The following is a 21,318-nucleotide window of genomic DNA, read 5'->3' as shown; positions in this document are numbered from 1 at the left end:
ATGTTTTTTTAATGGGGGAAGGAACTGCAGTACCTGGAGAACACGTTTTTATTCTATGGATTTTGATTCAGAATAAAACCTTGCGTTGTTTTAGTGTGTTTTGGTGTTTACTGTTTTCCTTCCAGTGGTATTGTTTGATTTTCAAATTCAAAGTTTCATGTTTTTTTCCTGGTGTGACAGCTACTCGCTTCCGTAATTTAAAGATTGTTTTACATTTTATTTTAATTGAGTTTAACCTTCGAGTTGTGTTTGTTGGTTTTTAAATGGTGATTTTCATTGTGGAATATTGTTGTCTCGGGTCGACGTTTCTTTCCGGTTAGTTTATATCGACACACCACATGGCGTCGGTAATCCGGAAGTATCGCGTGATTGTCCCCAATTTGTTCCAAATATTATTTGACTGCCGTCATCTCACTGTGAATTCAAACGTTTCACGAAATGAACCTCTTGCGTTTTATTTTTTAATTGTTTTGCCTTAATGCATCATATCGTAATTTGCGGACGTCGTCGGACATTACAAGTTTTTGAAAGGTAAACATTCATTTTTGATTCACCTTTTAGAGTCAGCCATAGTGTCACAAGTTTCAAGTCACAATACGACATGAATTTAATGTCTAAATCACTGCTGGGCCGCCAGATTATCAATGTTGCAGATGTAACGCTGTGATATACAGAACAGAATATAGAATAACAAGACTACAACACAATAACAAGATGACAACAGAACACACACTATACTGTCTATACAGTGCGTGTCGTCTTGTTATTATATATTCTATCATCTGTAAAGCTATCACAAATGAGCTAGTTTTAAAAAGTGTAATTACTCTGTTGTGACAAGCTAAATTCATAACAACAAAAGTAGTGGGTTGGCCCCAGTGTGCACAAGAGTTTCTTTGTAAGTCCTGACCCGCTTTAATTACTTGTGAGTGTTTTGTATTTTGATGTGTGATCGTTTGTCCCGTTCAATTAACGCCTGAAACGAAACGCATTATCATTGACCATGGCCTTCCTTCTTCCCCCCCCCCCCCCCCCGCACTTCATTTTAGCAGTGGCATATTTGAGTGTGTCTATGTCAGTTATATTATTACTTTAACATGGATTTCTCACCTTGTCATTCTGCTCCCCATACAGCCTTGTCAATGGCAATGTCTCTATGGCCCAAGATCTCAGCTGTTCTTCCAACAGACGAAGACCACTTTCCATTGAACTTCAATGACAAGGTGGAGGCGAGCGTGTTGGAAATGCTCAGAAGATCCAGACACCAGCTATACACCGCCGCCCCGGCCACAGGCCGCCTGATTGACGCTCAGATCGTTCTGGACTTGTCGTGGGAGAAGCTCAACACTGGAACGTGGCGCCACGTGGACAAGGAGTGGCGACGCGTCTACTCGTACGGCTGCCTCTTCAAAGTATGCGCCCTGTGCGGAGCGGAACCTTCAGAGGATGACCTTCTGCAGGCCGTGCGCACCTGCGACATGGGTTTGCTTATGGGTGCCGCCATTATGGACGATCGACTACAAGTTTTGGTCCGGATTCTGCAGACAGAAATCATGAAAGACAACAGAAATGAAAGTGGGAAACAGCATACGGATCGAGAGCATACACAGGCGAAGGTCAGTGTTCTCTGGTATGAAAACTAGGACTTTTATTCTCCAACTGTAACACCCAAATACAGCCCAACAAGTGGTTGTGTTATGATTTCAACAGAGGCTGAAGTTGGTTCTGCCAGATGTGCCGCTGATCGGAAAAGATCAAGCAATTCCCAGAGTAAAATGCCCGTCTCTGGAGAGTTTCAAGAAGAACTACCTGCTCCCCTCCAAAGCGGTCCTTTTAGAGAGGACTATCGATCACTGGCCAGCCCTCAACCAGCATCTCTGGAGGTTTGGATTAGTATCTAATCTCATGGATTTAACAGATATGTGGAGGTTTTCAATGTTAAGTGGAAATGAACAAATCTAGAGCAAGTCCAGTTTGTCCCTGGTATGATGTCACAGATTCAGACATATTTTTCATATCGAGAAATGTAATTGGGAGTTGATATATTCTGCCAGGTGTTTGTTCAGCATATTTTTAATATTTATGAAAATAATTATTACTTGGATGTGCTCAGATTTTTTTTTATTTTACCAATTTTTGTTTTTTCAGATACCTTTTTTATTTTATTGTTCTCTATTTTTTAAATTATATTTACTCATTTACTAGTGACGACATTTGCCTTCAGTGATTTCGATTTTTCATTCATTTTATATTTCTGTTCATTTTTTGTTATTTTTGCTTTTTTTTACTTTAGATGTTATATTTCTTTTTTATTGTTTTAGCTTAATTTATTAGTTTTTCTTACATTCATTTAATGACTTATTTTAAACTATTTACGCTGTGCTCTATTTCATTTCTGTAGTTTTACTGATTCTTTTCTTTCAGTTTCTATGTTACCAATTCCTTTTTCAGTTTTTGCCAAGGATTATTTGAGGTCTATTATTCTCTTCGTATGATGATGTTTCTGTAGTTTCGAGCGCATGTGACAAGACCATTCCAAATCTTTGATGCGTTGAAGGGGTAACATACCCCCACCCAAAAACAAAAAAATGCCATGGTGATGAAAAGTGACCCTCCTTGATTGAAGTATGCGCACCAAGTGCAAGTGCAGCAGTTATTGCTCCTCCAACACTGTTAAAAAGTCGTGCAATCAGCCTGATTTGTACTTGTCAGGCAGCTAAGTGCACTTATCCAAGCCAGTGAAGACAAAAGCTACATGTGAAGGACATGGAACAGACAATTTCCATCCCGAAGAGTTTTTCTTTTTGCTGTGCTCAAGTGTAAACTGCTGTGAAACTCAGAGAGAATGTAATAACCCCTCTCTTGTCCCGTTCCAAAGCTTAGAATATTTAAGGTCGGTGGCGGGGTGTCGCACTGTCCCCGTGGAGGTGGGCTCCAGGTACACAGATGAGGAGTGGTCCCAGACGCTAATGACAATCAACGAATTCATCGACCGCTATATTGTAAACCACGTGAGTTCTTTACGCCTCAGAAAGGATGAAAGCGGATGTTTTGGGGGATTTACTGATTTTGGTATGTCTGTGTGTGTTGTAGCGTGAGAACTGGCAGGAGGGGGCAACACCTGTCTGTGGCTATCTGGCTCAGCATCAACTCTTTGAGCAGGTGAAGCAACAAAATCAAATAATGAATGACAATATCCTGTTTATATATTTTTTTGTTCATTGAGGAATAATTTAGCCGTGATCATAGATACCAGAATTGAAGGACGACATCCGAATTCCCGATTACTGCTGCCTGTGTGACGGCGACGAGGACGACGTGACCGTCAATGCCTGGTTCGGGCCTGCCGGCACCGTGTCTCCTCTCCATCAGGACCCCCAGCACAACTTACTGGCGCAGGTAAGCATGCAGATGACACCTTAAATGTCAGCCCTTCAAGTTTAGAATGATGTCACTCGTAAAGTAAATAAATGGGTTCCTGAAATGAACAAATTGATTAGTTTCAAAATGGACGTTATACAGATGCTCCCCAACTTACGAACGAGATACGTTCCGAACGATTTGTAAGTTGAATTTGTTCATAAGTTGCTCCAGTTTTACATTTTGTATGGAATTTATGTTTAAGGCTAATCATAATAATAATCATGATAATAATAATAATAATAATAATAATAATAATAATACATTTCATTTATAAGCACCTTTCAAAACTCTCAAGGTCAATTTTGTTTCCTTTCCTCTTCCTTTCATAACTTTGCTGCTGTGTTACTTCCGTGTAGAGTGAACGCTTCACCTGCACAAAGCTAAAAGCTAGCTAGCTAATAACTAGCTATAAGTATGTTTAATGTTTTTATAAGTACAGTAAAGTCTCGTTATATCGATATCGGTTATATCGATAGTACTGCTTATTACGATACTATTTCTATGAACGCAAGGAGAAAATTTACATGTCGCAGGAGCGGATATATCGATAGTCTGGTTATATCGATATTTTTTTAGACTCCCGAGAATATCGATATAACGAGACTTTACTGTATATTTCAGGCTTGTATAAGTAACCTGTATTGGTTTGTACTGAACAATAAACATTTAATAAAATATATGCTCGATAAAGATATGTACATGTACAACTGGAGAGAATACTACATATGTTACTACAAAAATGTTCGTATGTACCGTTGTTCGCAAGTCGAATGTTTGTAAGGAAGGGGTTGACTGTACTCCATCTCTGTCAGGTGGTGGGAAGCAAATACATCCGCTTGTATTCGCCAGAAGACTCGGACAAAGTCTATCCACATTCATCTCAGCTCCTTCATAACACAAGCCAGGTATAATTGTGATCATGCCCCCTTGTAAATAAAGCAAATTTTATTTGTGACAAAAACATATTTTTCTCATCATATTGCTTTTTTTTTGTCAACCACACACAAATGTTGCTTTGTGTCCTTCAATTGACCTAACAGCTGCTTCTCAACTTCGGTTTTGTAAAATCGCGTAATAAAGTTTCTCACAAATGGTGCTGTCACAACTAACTTACATTCCGGTCATTTCACATTTTTCAATTTATCCAGCTTGTAAAATTTCGCACTGTTAAAAAAAATGTGGTTTCATTGATTGATTACCTTTCTTCCCCCCGGCCTAGGTGGAAGTGGAGAACCCTGACACAGAGCGCTTCCCAGAGTTCTCCAAGGCTCCGTACCAGGAATGTGTGCTACGGCCTGGGGATGTGCTCTTTATCCCGGTGAAACACTGGCACTATGTGCGCTCGCTGGAGCAAAGCTTTTCCGTCAGCTTCTGGTGGTCCTGATTTGGGTAAACGACAGAAAATTAAATGAGGTGATTCTTATGTACACTACTTATGGTTTCAACTTTTTTTTTATCCATCATGTGTCATCGAATTGCTCCCAACCTTTTAATCCGACAAATATCCTCAGGTTGTCATATTTGCATAATGCATGCAAATGAGATAGCGGCAGCTAAAGACGCTGCTGGTTAAAGCGGGTTACAGCTGAGGATGAATAAATCAAGCATCTGAAATATAAAGTGAACACAATGCGAAGTGACATTAAGTTGCCATCTTGCTATGATTGCATAATAATATGAATATTATACCCGCCCTTCAATGCTGTCCTGTGATCACATCATGCTTTGATATCAATATTAGCATGTTAATTGTTAGCATTGGATCAGTTCACTTTAGAAATACCAACTGAACAAGGGACAACATGTACCCTGGGGCTATTAGAACCCCAAACTGTTAGCTTGTTCTCATCTCTCAGTAGGTCACATTCAAATATTATTTCTGCATCCTACAGTAAGATGTAAACATGGCTTGCTAACTTGGTATGTTCACATTTAAACTTCAACAGTAAATGTTGGGAAGCAAAACAAAACCTGATCTTTCTATTGTTTGAACGTAGAAATATTGCCTAAAAAGTGAGCGAATTTTTAAAATAAAACGCCAGCAGATTTCATATAACTTTAATAAAACTTTGTCGAGATAAACACAAGAGTCCTCTAATCGATGGTAGACATGCAGCCACTCAGATAACGCCTACGTTCCCGTGCCGTAGTTTATCCCGTCTTTGTTTTATTTTGAATGTGTTATAAACACTTGACACTGGACCGCCTTGTTTTCGCTCAGTAAATAAAGTGGAAACATTGACTCCAGATCTCACAAATCTGCTTACTCTCATTATGAAGTGATCAATACTCCATTACTAGTGAAGTCATGCAAGCTGCCCCATCCCTCCATATTCCGTCCTGCCTTCCTCTTTTTGTCCACCACTTTTTGATTAACGGCCTACAAGCTTTTGGGGAAACTCTCAGCCAAATCCATTAGATTGTTCCTGTTTGGTTATAATTGAGTTTTTTTTCCTTTCATTTGAGGTGGAATAAAGTGAAAATTGAAACAGTAGGGAATTTGAAAGCAGCATCAACTCACCTTTAAAAGTCCTCCAGTGGTCATTATCATAATAAGTACATTTGCCAAGTGAAATGAGATTTGTCTTGAGCCCCAACCCCTTGTGAGGAAAAGTTGATTTGAAAATGGATGGATTTGTCTTTTCAAATATTATTCCACTCAATTTACATGACATTAATAGCGCGTTTGTTGTTGCGATTGTACTTGAGATGCACAGCTGTAACTAAATAGCATATTTTTCACACAAATGTTGAAAATACAGCTGAGAACTGTTTCACATCTGTATTGCATGGAGCCCGCCAAATCACCCCCACATGGGCAGCCTGGGAAGTTTGTGATCTGTTCCGCTCATTTTTCATGAAATGCAGAAGGGGATTGAAAAATGTAGTCTAATATTCCACGACTGCAATAGCCGCTTGATTCCAAAACGGATGTGAAGCAGTTGCTACAAGCAACGGTCGTACAACCACGAGTGCAGAGGTTCACAAAAAATATCACTCCTAAAACACACGATAAAATATTACTTAAGTGACTCAGAAGTGTAAACTCAATTACAGGGATTTAAAAAAATCAAGCATGCTTCTTTCTGTTCATAAACAATTGAGGTTTTGAAATGAAGCTGCAAGTAGCATGACATTGGAAAGTAACACTAAAACTACAGCAGCATACCTTGTGTCAAAATGAATAAGGAAATGCAGGCTAAACAAATTGTTTTATTTTGAAATATCGGTTCTATTGCAATGTTTTTAAATACACATAACATCTACTCAAGTTTGTCGATTAAAAAGCTAAGATTTCAAGGTATTAGAAATGAATTGCGACCACAGAAAAGAGATTGCTACAACTCAAAAGTTAAAAAAAAGCTGATCAATAAAGTGGCAATTTTCCAAGAAAGTGTTCCACCTGAGTTGGCGGCCATGCGCTGCAAACAAAACGATTACGCTTGTTAAGCGGATCGCACGAATATTAACGAATGTTCGTCATCGCACAGCAGTCTTAAGGCCATGAGCACAATACGCAAAACTACCCTGCGGGCTCCTGCTAAATTGATGAAGATCAAAACGATCATTCCAAACCCATGAGAAGCTTCAGCGCCTAAAAGCTGCTTGCTTTCCATAGTATCCATTTATTTAAATATATGATTATTTTTTCTCCAGTTACTCCAATGCCTCCGTGGAGGGGGCGTCCACGTCGTGCATGCGCTCTGCCAAGAAGAAGCAGAGTGTGCCGCTGAAGCCCAGCACCACCATGAGGAGGAGCTGCCACGTTAGCAGCGTGCTGCCGCTGTAGAAGAAGGCCAAGGCTGCGAAAACCGACTGAACAACACAGGACCCAAGGGAAAAAAAAATACAAAACAGTTTTTAAAAGAAAAAAAAAACTAAAACTGTAAAATTATATTGTAAAATAATAATAATTATAAAATAAAAAAATACTTCACAGCACCACAAAACCTCCAAGCATTTTGAAGTCATGCAGTGCATGTCAGAAGAAAAAAATGTAATAAATAGAATGCGAATTATCTTGAATTTGCAATTTGAATCATTGTTCTTGTGGCAGACAGACTCGCTACTATTATTTAACTCATTCACTGCCATTCCCGAATTTAATCGGAAATTGAAAATATGACGTGGAGCGCCATTCCAGAATTTGTCCGGGTTTTGTTTTTTCTTGCAGGTCAGCGCTGGTCAGACCTCTGGCAATGATTTTACCCTTCCACAAGGGGCAGCATTTTCATTTTGTCCATCCGCCTCCATTTCAAGCTCAGTTAACTCCAGGCCCATATAACTTGGGAATTAACTTTTTTTCTGAAAGAGAAGAGAGTCTAAGGTTTCTTATGCTGCATTGAATATTTATGTAGTCCTAAAACTCAATATTCTGAGGGTCCTGGAATTTGAGTGAAAATTACAAAAAATCCCTGGCGCTGGAGTGGACGCATTTTTGCACACGTCTGGTAGTGAATGAGTTCATAATAATCGCTCTGTAGAGGATAAAGAATATATGCCAGTGAGTGTTAAGTCGTCTTGCTTAGACTTTCAATGCTAACCATTAGCATGTCAATGGCATTTTACATTCACATTAGGTTAGTGGGCAGTTTTAAACACACAACATACATATAATTCTCTTTATTTTGTGAACTTGGCAGTAAACGGTGCGGCATGACACAGCTTGAAGCCTCTGTTCAACCTTCGATTTAGAAAATGTATCACTAAATGAGTTTTTATATATACACTAGTGTACAGTATGCAAAACTGATGCGACGCAGTAGCTAAATATTGTTTCGGTAAGTCATAGCAAAATTATTAATTTATGAAGTAATTCCCCCCTTTTTTTTTCTTGTTTGTTTCCTTTTGCTTTTAAAGGTGCGTCGCTGCGCGCGCACACATGTGCATGCATGCGTGTGTGTGTGACTAGTCACCTGTATGAATTTAAAGATGGCAAATGCGGGCGTGCTTTGCTCAGCGTAGATGCAGCCCAGGATGCTGTAGAGCTGCGTGTTAAAGCAACTGTCTCCCAGGCCCAGCAGGAAGCTGCACAGCAGGGCGATGGGCATGCTACAAGGGTGTTCCAAACATTAGCATGACGAGCCTGCTGATGTGGACTAAGTCCTCACACTCGTTTTGTACTGCGAAGCAATAGCTTCCACTTCCTGTTCTATGGATCATCCAGCAAGTTTTATGCTTGCATCCATCGATCTACACACCTTGGAGTGAGAAAGGGGCTGTTGGTGGTGGCGGTACTGAAGACCACGGGGGCGTCATTGGGAATGTTGAGGAAGATGAGATAGAAAGCCACAAAGTGTACCACCATTCCCAGGAAGATCACAGAGGTGCGCCGGAATCGATTGTTTTTGCACATCAAGCCGAATAAGCCTCCACCTGGCAAGCACAAGTCCGTCTCAGTGACAATTATGGCCGAGCGTTTTGCCATTCAGCGTAAATTAGTTAGATTCTTGAAAATGTTTGTTTCAAAGCCAGCCTGTTAAAACACTGCTTTGCGTGAACAGATTTTATGGCGCACCGCTGGCCAAACCCACCTGTGATTTCGCCCACACCCAGTACCATGCCGGAGACCCCGATGAGGCCTTTCGCGGACTGACCGAACTGAGCCGTGGCTCCCAGGCACGTCCCATAGACGCCGCTGTAGAAGGACAGCTCTAAGCCTGCACTGAGAGACGAAAGCTCAAAAAGAGCGCTACAATGGCGTTGTGGGGGTGGCCTGCTCAGCACGCTGATTGGACCACTCACCACTGTAGGCCATGCAGGGACTCAGAAGCAGTATGTTTCTGGTCTTGATGAGCTGGAGCATCATCTCTATGGAGGAAAACACTCCTGTTAATGGACACTATTAGGTACAGGGACATCCTTAACTCATTCACTGCTAGACGATGTGCAAAAATGTGTCCACTCCAGTGCCAGGGTTTTTGTCATTTTCACTGAAATTGCAGGACCCACAAAATATTGTTTTAGGACTATATAAACATTCAATCCAGCATGAGAAACCTTAGAGTCTCTTCTTTCATCAGAAAAAAATGAGTGAATTCCTAAATTATAAGGGTCTGGAGTTATATGAAGCAAGGGTTATATAAAACAACACAAAAAAATGATAATAAAACAGCACAGTTTTAAAGTGAAGTACTCACTTGTTTACATGACTAATATCCTTTTTAAATGTAAATGTGGAAACATTGCATACGGGCAATGTTCATTTATCAGATGAGACTCACTGAAATCTGCTTTGATATCCTGCATGGCCGTGTTGGCTCTGTGCTTGTACCTAAAAAATAAAAATAAAAGATGCATTCAAATAATGTACACCACTGGGTTCATTTCAATTATCGATTATCTTTCGCAGCAAGGTAGTTTGGTTTAGTGTCGTATTTATTAGTTTTAGAATTGTTTTTTTTTTTTTTTGGGGGGGGGGGGATTTGTCAAGTGCAAGATTTAAATGAATAACTGGATAAATAAATGATAAATGGAAAAATATATAAATAGATAAATAAATGGATACATTGATAAATAAATAAATACATAAATAAATAATGAAGTACCGTATTTTTCGGTGTATAAGGCGCACCAGAGTACAAGGCGCAACCCCAATGAATGGTGTTTTTTCAAACTGTTTCCATATATAAGGCGCACCGGACTATAAGGCGCACCTTCAATGAATGAAAACAGTTGTCCAATTATAATATATGAATGTGTTTTAAAATTCCAAATTAAAGGCATACCGCATTATAAGGCACTACAGTAGAGGCTGGCGTTACGCACTACTTCTTCTATGGGGGAAATGGCGTCGGTGCCTGCTGACAGTATTTGTGAGACCTGTAGTGGCTCAATTTTACTTCACATATAAGGCGCACTTGCGTATAAGGGGCATGGTCATCTTTTGAAGAAAATCAAGGCTTTTGGGTGCGCCTTATATACCGGAAAATATGGTAATTGCTGCAATTCTCAAATGACAGTCTGACTTTCCTTTGGTGCGGACGTAAAACAAATACTGAAATACTTTTAAAATGAACCCCAAAAATATGATATTAATTGACAAAGCCGAAAATGGAGATGGTTAGTTGAGGGAGATTTAAAAACGTAAGAATTTTTGTCTTACTTTCAATTTATTTTTTCCATTTGAGTTTCTTTTCATTTTTATTCAATACAATAAAAGCTTAGAATTGAGGGACACAATAGGCGCTCCACTTACACATGGGCGGAAAGCAGCGACTGTCCTTCATCCTCCGAGAGCATCTCCTCCTCTAGCAGGCGAGTCCTCCTCAGCACCAAGAAGCACAGCGTCCCCACGATGGAGGCCACCAACAGTGTCAGAAAGATGTTCTTCCTGCTACTGTCTGACCACATAAAGATGCAAGACCAAAAGCATTTAACAATCAACCGGGCTTTATTATCATGCTTCTTTCAAATAAGCCTTGTAGTACTACCTGGTATTTCTGCTCTTCCGTTCCAGTCCAGATAAATGTACAGATTGCCGAACAACATGCTGCAAATAAAGGAAATAATCATTGGTGGAAGTCAATTTCCTCTTTGACTTATCAATATAGCAACCATAACCACAAGTCTTGTTTTTTGTTTTAACTGAATAAACTTTTCTCGTAATGATTGTCGTCGGTACCTGCACTGCAGCAGAGCCCAGAACAAGCCCGTATTCCTATTGATTGTTGAAGCCTCAGAGTTTTCCACCAGAAATTGCCCTTGTGCCGTCCACAGCACTGCAACAGGGACACAAGAAGTAAAAAAATAAATAAATAACAATAAATGAAATAGGACGGCATGTGCGTCATCATGTGAGTGGAGAAATGACTGGATGAGGGTGGGAAGGGGAGCCTGCAGTTAAATTGGCTGCATCAAGTGTGACATTATCTTTTATGTACTGTTAAGTAACACACGTACTCTTAGCACACAGCCCCGGGGGCATCGTCATGACCCACTAAACCATTTTCCCCCCTGTCCCAAGACGCCTATCAGTTGGGAGTTTAGTGTTCAGCAAACATTTTACTGTCTTTTTTTAGATCTTGGCATTAATTTAAACCCTTTGCTTCCATTTTTGACATGGGCAGAGGAGGTCTTGAATTAATCCGCATCTTCCCACACAAATGTTAATCATTACTTGGGATGTCAAACCTTAGAATTTCACCTTGTTTTGTCAGGTTTTTCTATGTTTGCTTATATGCAATTTTCTGGTTAGAGCATTGGATGCCATAACCTGGATTTTGTTTAAATAGACTATACAATACCTGCATTTAACATTAGTTATCAAATAATTTGAATGTATAATAAAAGTTTGTACATTTGTAATTCTTAAAATAAATTACAAATAAGAGACAAATTAATGAATAGACGCAGATTATTTTAACTAATGTTCAAATACCTGAACACCGACAATACACTGTCTGTAAGATAAGAATCTGTTTTAAATTTGATATGAAGTAGAAAGGCTGAACTTAATACAACTATTATTTTAACTAGGTTTTTACATTTTGAACAAATTGAAACTACACTGGATTTATTTAATAATGTATTAAAGTAATAAAATGTATTTTACATAATGTCTTAATTCAAAATATGTAAAATACAGTAACAAAATTAGCAGACATGGATATTTTTACAATTCAAAAAAAATTACAAATATGGTCTATGTAGTGTATTACCAAAAAAATAAAATACAAAATAAGCTGGATTTTCACTCTCTCTCTCTTGTAAAACAAAATGAGCCTTGTTTTTTAATTAAAAAAGACATTGAAAAAAGATGTACCCTTATTCATTGAAATCAGATATCTATAAATGCATTCATATTTTTTGTATGACAGAAAAAAAGAAAGAAAAAAAACAACATGAGGTTTTACGTTAATAAAGATAAATTGGCTAGTTTATTTGTAGATAAATGAGCAAAAAAAAGTATAATATTGTATAGTGTATAAATAAAGAGACCTATATTTTTATTTTCATAAGATTACAAAAATGTTTTTACTACTTTTCAAATGCAAAATAATAATAACTGCAAAAAATATACACCTTATTTGAGTTTTTTTTCTGTGAGTGGTGTAAGAAGACAACACCAAGTGCTCAACTGCACTTTGAAAGATAGATAAAGCATGAATATCGTGAAAAGGCCTTACTGGCGGCACCAATGCCGAGCAGCATGGACATCAAGTAGAAGGACCACGTGGACGGTTCGATGAAGACGGCGATGTAGCCACTAGATGCGCAAGATGAAACGGTGATATGCCACAGATTGATCGACTCTCACTGTGTGTGACTTCACACCGAAGGTGAGCTCATACCTATAAAGCAGCCCGCTCACAAACATGGTCACCTTTGGTCCGAGCACAGACACCACGGCGGGCGCCACCAAATTGGCCAACGAGAAGACTCCGTAGATGATTCCCAGACTAGAAAAATGACAGACAGCGATTATTGCGGGTACCTTTGTTATAAAATATGTCTTTCAATATTGCCGCCACCTGTGGTATCCACTTCCTGTGAAGGTGCCATTCTGTAGACTTTTAACCACCGTTTGCTAAAAGAAGAAGAGAAGTAAGGTTGCTAATTTTATTATATCGTGAGATTCTTCATGGCAGAGCCGAACTCATTGGACTTGTGAGCAAAATTGGAAACACGAGATACACATGACACTGATTTTTCACTGTCTTTTCTGCATGATGGGTGAGTACTGATACCAAGGTATTGTATCAAGCTGATACCACCCTTATTTTAAAGTAGAGTATTGGGTAATCTTGAAAGATCCCAGGGCCAGATACGTATCGACAGTCTCCTCAAGTACCCGATACACAACAATTAGGCTTCTTCTTCCGTGACATATAATATTAACATAAAATGCCAAGGAGAATGAAAACAAAAACATTGGAGAAAGTAGCCAAGGTTTTTTGAATGAATGTAGTATCATGAATTTTAATGAGAGAAATTCACACAAAAATATTTTTATATTTAAAAATATAAATAATAACATGTTGCTAAGGTGGACTTGCTTATAAATAGACAGATAGATGGATATTTTTTTCACATCATTAAACCCATGACTACCATGAGGGAAATTCCACACATACAATAAAAACTACACCCTAGCAATTAATACATTGCAATTTGTACAAACATTTTAAAATGTTAAGATAAATGGAATAGTATCTTGTTTTGGGGTTGGTAATTTAAGCTCAATTAAAATATCTAAATAAATGTCAATTGGAGAACGTCGAAGCAGACAAAACAATGTCAAACGTTGAAAACTTACTTCAACGTTGCCACAGGTGGTGAAGGCGCAGAAAACGAACAAGAATCCCACGCCCAAAACCACCACATTAAAAGTCCTCCAGTCTGCCATGGTGCTTCTTTTTAATTCTCTTTCTTTTCCTCGTCGTCCTCGCTGCTACATTTCACGGACTGCGACCCTCGAAACTCCACGGGAAAAAAAACTTTTGAAAAGCTCCCAATTGTCAGGTACATTTAATAAAATGCCAACGTAGTAGGAAACATCGTGAGGTTCTTGTTGGGCTGCCACACAACGCGCGCATGACAACTTGTGACTTTGATTAACGGAGTTTTTTTCTCTCCCTCCCCACTTCTGCTTTAGTTTGGGCAACTTTTCCTTCCACAGTAGCCGGTAGCTGTTCTTCTTCTTTTACCTGGACAGTGGAACATTCCTTGTGTCATCACTATGCTACTGTCACCTGGTGGCAAAAATTACATTACATAATGATTTTTAAAACGTAAAAGCTCATTTTTTTTCGGTTTGCTAAGTAGATTGAGTTTTTGTTCTATTTTTTTGTTTGTGTTTTGAAAAATCGTCTTGTGTTTTAATATTGTTTTGGAATAATACAGAGGGTTGTGTCAGGAAGGGCAAAAGCTGGGACAAACAAACATGCGAATCAAACATCTGAAGACAGGACACTCATTTGCTGTGGCGACCCCTTGAAGGGAAAAGGCGAAAAAATATTACTTAAATAATCAAATAAAAAAGATAGTTTTCAAGTAAATTTAATGTGCTTCCATTGCATTGTTTTGGATATTGCCCAGAAAAATAATGAGTGAACACTGATGAGGTGTAGTCCACATTTCGACCAACAGATGTCGATAAACGTCTTTGAAAGGCCTGAACGTGTTTAATTTTACACGGAGAAGAAATATTGATGAACCAATTGCAATCCAGGAAAGTGCCACCTCTTGGAGAACCAAAACAACCAAGAAGATTGACGAAGCAAGAGGATTCACCACCATCCTTAATGTTGCGACATTCGGGAAAGGCAAGATCTGAGCGCACGTATTTGTAACAATTGAATAAAAAATTCATTTGATCTGCACCGCGATCATATTTTCGGTTAATGTTCTTTCCAGCCAAATGTTTTCCAAACCAACTTACTTGGGAGTAATTTCCGCGAACGCACGCGAAAATAAAATTTACACTTGTACATGGAACTAAAGCTTTAATTCTTGAAGTTAAGAATAAAGTCTGTGTTATTTAATATGAAACTAACAAGAAATTATTTTAATTTATATAATAACAAAACGAAAAGTGTCATATTTTTACTCGTAACCAACATTCGCGTTGTAAATAAGGTTAGTTTCTTGTCCTCTGTAGAATCTTGGGCTGGATGAAGGTTTCCACTGATTGTACACAATCATCATGGCGACCCAGGATGGTGGGTATTTAGCAGAATATAGCAACATTTACTTCGTAACGCCACGGCCATTTCCGTGCCGACTAATGAATTCGTGCACACCGCTAATAGACACGTTGACGCCGGGCGCTGTTAAAGTTGTCTTTTTCTATATACACGTGTTCTCGTTCGGATTTATTTTGACATGTTTCACTAGTTTCGTAGTTTAGCTAACGTCAGTGACTGCTAACTAGTGCAAAGGAAGCCGTGCATAATTATAGTTTCATTTTGCAAAACAGGAGGCCCAACTAAAGTCAACTTCAATGACAATCTCCAAGTGGTCACAGTCAATAAGCTATGCCGTTTGACAAAGAGGCTGGCTCGTGGAAAGTGCAAGATGCTGTGTCATATCAGCGTTTCGACTGTAAAGACGTGTTTTTGCCATCCGCACGTAAAAGTCAAATGAGTAACAACCATTAAAAGCAAGATACTGTAAACCGAAAGCTAGGAAAAAATGACAATTATTAAAGCGACATTAATGACACTGTGTTAAATAAAATAGCTTGTGTGTGTTATTTATTCTATTTACTTCCAAAAGTAGCCAAGTTGTGTTTTGAATGAATTGGCACGAATTCTGAAACTGAAGTAATTCCCCAGTGCTTCTTTTTCGTCCCCTTTAGAAACGGTGCACTCTTCAGGGATTTGGGGTCTGAATCTCATGCCTCTGTATGGCCTTTATATGTTTCAATGTCACATGTACCAAGCTAGCATGTTAAGTTCATTGAAGACTCTTCAGTCTGGGGTGTCCAGATACGGTCCTCGAGGGTCATAATCTCACGTTTTTGATATCACTACAGAAAACAGATGCCTTGGTGGCTCTTTAAGACCAGACAGCTAAAACGATCTCCCCGTTAACATGTTTTTTCCCCCACGAATGGCAGAAAATCAAGTTACAATGCAAACGGACACAAAGCCAGAGGAAGGAGAGGAAGACACGCATCTGGGAAAAACTACGGAGAAGGGCGACACAGAACTGCTCTCCGACACGGGAAACGCCACCACTCAGGACTCTTCCGGCATCAGCAACGGTGATGACAATGATGAAGACGGGGATGAGATGGTGGACTTGAAGATCATCTGGAACAAGATCAAATATGACTTGAGGATCTCTCTGGGTAGTACCGGCGCTAAATTGAAGGAAAAGATCCATTCGCTCACTGGTGAGAGCAATTTTCAATGTGACTTTTTACGACTACACTGGTTCTCCGTTTATGTCTCTGTTCCCACGCGTCAGGTCTTCCGCCGGCCATGCAAAAGGTGATGTACAAAGGCCTGGTGCCGGAGGACAAGACATTACGGGAAATGAAGGTGATGAGCGGCGCCAAAGTCATGGTGGTGGGATCCACCATAAACGACGTGCTGGCGGTCAGTACGCCCAAAGAAGTTATGCAGCAGGAGGTCAAGGCAGAGGAGAACAAGAAGGAGCCACTATGCAGACAAAAGGTCTCACGCTTCACTTTCCACAGCAACTCATGGAAAAAAAGGAGCAGTGCTCTTGGATTTTTTTTTATCCAATTACTATCAAGTGTAAAGTGTTCTGGGAACTTTTCATTCTTGTAGTTGTATTTAAAGGACAACCGACGTCACTTTTTTGTTTCTTAACTGACATCAGAAAAACGTTTTATAGCAGCTAAAATACCCAAAACACGCAGTAATATATTTTTATTCAAATGCAAAACACCAATAAAAATGACTTAAAGTGTCCAAAATCTGCAAAAAATTGAGCTGCGAATTGGGCATTTTCAGAAAGTCCCGCCCCCCAGTTCGTGACGTCACGCCAAGACGTCTTGCATTGCTTGAGAATCAAAACAATGGCTTCAGATTCGGAGAATATGCTTTCTTGTTACGCATCCAGTTATGAATATGATTCAAATAATTCTCAAGAGGAAAGCATAAATGTTTGCAATCGATTAAAGAAGACCTTCCGTGTCATTTTGAGGCATCTGGACTGCAATGTAGCGGCCCAGAAAAGAGGCACAAAATGGCCACAGAGCTGTTGTGGGGAATGAATCTGCCCGTTTCCACAGGCTGATAAATTCCTTCCATGGAGCTTGGACGCCCTCTTCTGGCGGCTTTTGGGTGCAACACGAGGTTTTCAGACCAAACAATTTCAGCAAAATACATTGACGTGATGGAAGGACTGCTACAATGTGTCCTTTTTTCGGTCAGGGGCGTTCCTTCAGTGACATCACGTACGGACTCGTCACCACCTCAAAAACAACAAGACTTCCTGAATATTCAGCGCGAGTCTTAAAACGTAAAATATAGCTATATGCGGTGGAATCTTATTAAAATACGCTCAGCAGAAGTCATTTGAAGCCATTTTACAAATTATGGACACAACTTGTCCGGGGATGTCGGTTGTCCTTTAAGTACTGGGAATTTGTATATATTGGTTCTTATAGTTCTGAGAACGAAAAAGGCCCAGGAGTTGCCATTCTGTCTTTCATTGGAGTTCCACTTGGCCTAGTTGGTTCTTCTGATTCCGCTAACTAAAAGTACCAATTGTGTCTTTAGTTGCATAATAATAATAATAATAATAATAATAATAATAATAATAATAATAATGGAAATAGTAATAGCAATAGTAATAATAATAATAATAATAATACATTTAGTTTCTAAGCGCCTTTCAAAACTCTCAAGGACACTTGACAGTCATGGGATTTTTTTTGTGTGCAGGTGAGTAGCGGCAGCAATTCGCGCCAGCGTTCACTCCACCCGGAAGTAACACAGCAGCAATGTTATGAAATGAATTACCACCTAAAATTGTGGGAACTAGTGCTTGGAAATGAAAGGTTCCAGGAACCAAAAGTACACCATTCTGCGATCTTTTTCACCATATAAACTTGAAGCTTGGATGGAATTGCAATGATTTTTTTTTTTGTGGGTGAGAAAATATGTATTTAACGCATGTATTTTCTTATTCCAGCAACACAGGAAAGTTTTGGACAAAGGTAAACCGGATGATGTAATGCCAGCAATTAAAGGAACAAAAGTGAGTGTGAATGTGTTTGGGGTTTTTTTTCTTCGGGGGGTGGGGGGGGGGGGGGGGGGGGGGGGGGGGGGGGGGGGGGGCTAGGTGATGTTTTTAATTCATTCAATTTGCCCTTCAAACCGGCAGGAACGACTACCAACTGTGCCTTTATCCGGAATGTACAACAAATCCGGAGGAAAAGTAAGACTCACATTCAAACTGGAGCAGGATCAACTGTGGATCGGGACTAAAGGTGAAATGAAAATGTTGCTTATTTTTCCTTGTATCTTTTTTTTTTCCTTATAATGTTTCTATCTTTGTGTGTTCAGAGAGGACAGAGAAAGTCCCGATGGGCTCCATCAAAAACGTGGTTTCCGAGCCCATTGAAGAGCATGAGGACTATCACATGATGGTAAGTGCTGCTACATATTTAGCTCTTTAAGAGCTGTGCATGAGACAAATCTCAAGTTGTTTCAACGACTGGAAAAGGAGGCCATAGAGACATTTGTTCTAACATGATTTCTTTGCTTTCATGCAATTTGTATTGTTTGCCTAGCATTAGACTTAACACTCTTTTGATGAGGCAAAATTATGCAGTTTGTGCTAAATGCACAAAAGGGAATTAATTATCTTAGTTTTATATACAATGGAAACGTTAGCTTGTTCTGGGTGTGGCAGGTTCACAGTTTACAGCCTCTCTTTCATATTTTTGTTATTATTAACTCATTAACGGCCAGGCGTGCAAAAATGTGTCCACTCCAGTGCCAGGGTTTTTGTCATTGTCACTCGAATTCCAGGACCCACAGACTATTGTGTTTTCGGACTACATAAACTTTCAATACAGTGTTAGAAACCTTAACACTCTCTTCCTTCATCAGAAAAAAATAAGTTAATCCCTAAATTATATGGGTCTGGAGTTATATGAACTTGAAATGAGGGCGGCTGTCCAAAATACAATACAATTCATACATATTGGTTTATATGCCGCTTTAACAACAGCTGCAGCTGGAACAAAACGCTAACATGGAAAAAAGGGAAATGCTGCCCCCTTGTGGAAAATAATAAAACCTAGCCAGAGGCCATGGCCAGTACTTTATCGGCACCCAAGCATGAAAAAACAAAACCCGAACAAATTCGGGAATGGCGCTCTATTTCATATTTTGAATCCCCGAATAAATTTGTGAATGAGTTAAAAAGCCAATCAATTTTGAGGTTCACTTCAGTAATTCCCCCAAAATTCTGATGAAACACAGATATGAGGGTCTGCACACTTGCGCTACCCCGTGATCTTCTATTTTTAAATTCCTCCCTGATCATGTTGTACAAGTCAATTAATGGTTGAAAAGGTTTTGGCACAATTTATGTTCGTCTCTCTTTTTATCCTGCAAACACCTGGCATTTGATCAGAGGTGTGTAGACTTTTTATACCCAGTATTCTTCATGTGTATGCAGGCGTTCCAGCTGGGTCCGACAGAAGCGTCACAGTATTGGGTCTACTGGGTGCCCACACAGTTTGTGGATGCAATTAAAGACACAGTCCTTGGGAAATGGCAGTATTTCTAATGTGCCTCTTATCAGTTTTGTTTTTGACCATCATGAACTGGGACAGGAGAAGATGGAAGAGGAGAGAGGCTCAAGGAAACGCACCGGCATCTTTTTCAAAGGAATTTGACTGACGCCTGCGGGCTAAAAAAAACAAACAAAAAACATTGTTTCGTTTCAATGTGCGCTGCAATTGGCAGCGTTCACATTTCCGAGCCCTCCCTCTTTGTTGGTCATTGATGTGCTTCAACAAATCCAAGGGGACGAAAAAACAATGAAACCATTGTACAGAAATTGATAACACTTTTCTTCTGTTATTCTTAAAGAATAAAAATTATTTAATGAAATTATTTTTTTGTCCTTGTTCAGCCATTTGTCTTTAATTTTTGGAGGAAAATAAAACAGTCAAGTTTTTGACTGAAACCATTGTACTCTATTTAAATTTTTACTATGTATATGTATAACAGGCAATGTCCAATCAGATACAATACTTCGGAAATCCTATTTGGTGTTGCGATTTTCAACACGTGAAGGTGACGCCTTTATTTTGAAATGGACACCGGTAATTACGTAATACGGAAGTTCCTCCTGTAAGCGGGAAATGAAAGTTCAGGAATTGTTTACAAATACACAAACGACAGCAACATGTAATATGGAGTAATGGAGAAACCAGAGAACTGTGAGAAGAAGCGCGCCCCACCGGTGAAAGTTTTCTCCAGCCAGCTAAGAACGGCGACGGTGGCACGGGGGAACTCCGGCGATTCCGGCGCCGGCTGGATGGTCAGGCTGGGCAAAGATCGCTCCCTGCAGGCCTCCCTTGTGTGGATGCAGGGCACCGTCCTCGAAGTGCAGCTCCCTCTTAACCGCGTGTTGCTAATGGATGAGACGGGAACGTTCACCGTACAGGGCATCAATAGCATCCCTAAAGGGAAACCGTGCTTGTCTTCAGGTAATGAAAGCGAGACCTTTGAGTTTCTGACGTCTTCGTGTTGTTTATTCGACAACTGGAGCACACGTTGGACTAAAATATTTGAAAACGCACTATTGTTTCGTAATTGTACGAAAAACAGTTAATTGGCCACCATGATAATGTACGTTCACCTTATATATTACCGTACACACAATATATTTGTCGTACAGTTGAGTTTATACTCCGCTGCAGTGTGTACAACGCTGCCGAGTATTTTTTAATATACTAAATGTAATATGACTCATTTTACTGTGACAGGGCTGCAAAAGTAATGCCAATATACAATATAAGCTATTTGTTAGCCGCTATGTTGAGGGGTAAAGAAACATCTTGGCAATGTCAATAAACTACTGTTCTGTATATTAAAATATGATTCTCATAAGTTAAGACTTAAGTGATTAATCCCCCCACACACACACCACCACCAAGTGTATTTGGTGACTTTCCGTTCAAGCACCAAAAATGACTAACGCCCCCAACTCTCTCCCCAAGGTAAATATGTGATGGTGATGGGCGTCATCCAAGCAGTCTCCCCTGAACCGCTACTTCGCGCCGTGAAGCTGGCCGACCTCTCCGAACATGTCGCGCTGCACAGACAGATGTGGAAGCTGGAGGTGGAGGACCTGCAGCGGGTGTTGGTGGCCCGGATGCATTCAGCTTCTGTTGACCCATGACAACTGAAAATACAGAAGACCTCACCAGGCACATTGATTATCAAATCAATA

The 21,318-nt window shown here is 39.7% G+C and overlaps 4 protein-coding genes across 5 annotated transcripts; 3 read left to right on the top strand and 1 right to left on the bottom strand.

The window, feature by feature from the left end:
- The first annotated feature begins 349 nt into the window (after positions 1–349).
- kdm8 (lysine (K)-specific demethylase 8) lies at positions 350–7,217 on the top strand. Its single transcript, XM_089019086.1, has 9 exons — positions 350–531; positions 1,135–1,616; positions 1,711–1,883; positions 2,879–3,011; positions 3,094–3,162; positions 3,250–3,399; positions 4,236–4,328; positions 4,643–4,836; positions 7,081–7,217. The coding sequence occupies exons 2-8, from the start codon at positions 1,143–1,145 to the stop codon at positions 4,805–4,807; spliced, it is 1,257 nt and encodes a 418-aa protein (XP_088875212.1). The 5' UTR covers positions 350–531; positions 1,135–1,142; the 3' UTR covers positions 4,808–4,836; positions 7,081–7,217.
- LOC148885585 (UNC93-like protein MFSD11) lies at positions 6,619–14,048 on the bottom strand. 2 transcript variants are annotated; one of them, XM_089019084.1, is made up of 13 exons: positions 13,682–14,048; positions 12,897–12,952; positions 12,717–12,824; positions 12,552–12,631; positions 11,048–11,144; positions 10,857–10,915; positions 10,622–10,766; positions 9,648–9,697; positions 9,169–9,234; positions 8,958–9,083; positions 8,625–8,799; positions 8,340–8,475; positions 6,619–7,239 (listed from the first exon to the last, which is right to left on the bottom strand). In XM_089019084.1, exons 1-13 carry the CDS (start codon positions 13,769–13,771, stop codon positions 7,081–7,083), a joined length of 1,347 nt encoding a protein of 448 aa, XP_088875210.1. In that variant the 5' UTR covers positions 13,772–14,048; the 3' UTR covers positions 6,619–7,080. The 2 variants fall into 2 exon arrangements, with proteins under 2 accessions (XP_088875210.1, XP_088875211.1); XM_089019085.1 differs by lacking the exon at positions 12,897–12,952.
- Positions 14,049–15,040: 992 nt separating this feature from the next.
- On the top strand, positions 15,041–19,973 carry ubfd1 (ubiquitin family domain containing 1). The gene is made up of 7 exons (XM_089018623.1): positions 15,041–15,086; positions 15,986–16,264; positions 16,339–16,547; positions 18,037–18,102; positions 18,229–18,334; positions 18,411–18,493; positions 19,534–19,973. The coding sequence occupies exons 1-7, from the start codon at positions 15,071–15,073 to the stop codon at positions 19,642–19,644; spliced, it is 870 nt and encodes a 289-aa protein (XP_088874749.1). The 5' UTR covers positions 15,041–15,070; the 3' UTR covers positions 19,645–19,973.
- A 234-nt stretch (positions 19,974–20,207) lies between these two features.
- On the top strand, positions 20,208–21,267 carry rmi2 (RecQ mediated genome instability 2). Its single transcript, XM_089019513.1, has 2 exons — positions 20,208–20,572; positions 21,086–21,267. The coding sequence occupies exons 1-2, from the start codon at positions 20,284–20,286 to the stop codon at positions 21,265–21,267; spliced, it is 471 nt and encodes a 156-aa protein (XP_088875639.1). The 5' UTR covers positions 20,208–20,283.
- Positions 21,268–21,318: the final 51 nt, after the last annotated feature.

Source organism: Hippocampus bargibanti, linkage group LG17 (assembly GCF_051943395.1).
Source record: "Hippocampus bargibanti isolate YZ-2025 linkage group LG17, ASM5194339v1, whole genome shotgun sequence".
Classification (NCBI taxonomy): Eukaryota; Metazoa; Chordata; class Actinopteri; order Syngnathiformes; family Syngnathidae; genus Hippocampus; species Hippocampus bargibanti.
This window is presented reverse-complemented; position numbering and strand designations above follow the sequence as displayed.

Bases quoted from the DNA above. Each gene is read 5' to 3' on its own strand.
- kdm8 (XM_089019086.1), top strand. From the start codon at position 1,143: ATGGCAATGTCTCTATGGCCCAAGATCTCAGCTGTTCTTCCAACAGAC. The intron at 1,617-1,710 runs GTCAGTGTTCTC...TGATTTCAACAG, and splicing joins GAGAGCATACACAGGCGAAG to AGGCTGAAGTTGGTTCTGCC. The intron at 4,329-4,642 runs GTATAATTGTGA...CCCCCGGCCTAG, and splicing joins TCCTTCATAACACAAGCCAG to GTGGAAGTGGAGAACCCTGA.
- LOC148885585 (XM_089019084.1), bottom strand. From the start codon at position 13,771: ATGGCAGACTGGAGGACTTTTAATGTGGTGGTTTTGGGCGTGGGATTC. The intron at 10,767-10,856 runs GTAGTACTACAA...TTATGTGGTCAG, and splicing joins CGGAAGAGCAGAAATACCAG to ACAGTAGCAGGAAGAACATC. The intron at 9,235-9,647 runs GTGAGTCTCATC...TTTCCTCCATAG, and splicing joins GGATATCAAAGCAGATTTCA to AGATGATGCTCCAGCTCATC.
- ubfd1 (XM_089018623.1), top strand. The intron at 16,548-18,036 runs GTCTCACGCTTC...TTCTTATTCCAG, and splicing joins AGCCACTATGCAGACAAAAG to CAACACAGGAAAGTTTTGGA. The intron at 18,335-18,410 runs GTGAAATGAAAA...TTGTGTGTTCAG, and splicing joins ACTGTGGATCGGGACTAAAG to AGAGGACAGAGAAAGTCCCG.
- rmi2 (XM_089019513.1), top strand. From the start codon at position 20,284: ATGGAGAAACCAGAGAACTGTGAGAAGAAGCGCGCCCCACCGGTGAAA. The intron at 20,573-21,085 runs GTAATGAAAGCG...TCTCTCCCCAAG, and splicing joins GAAACCGTGCTTGTCTTCAG to GTAAATATGTGATGGTGATG.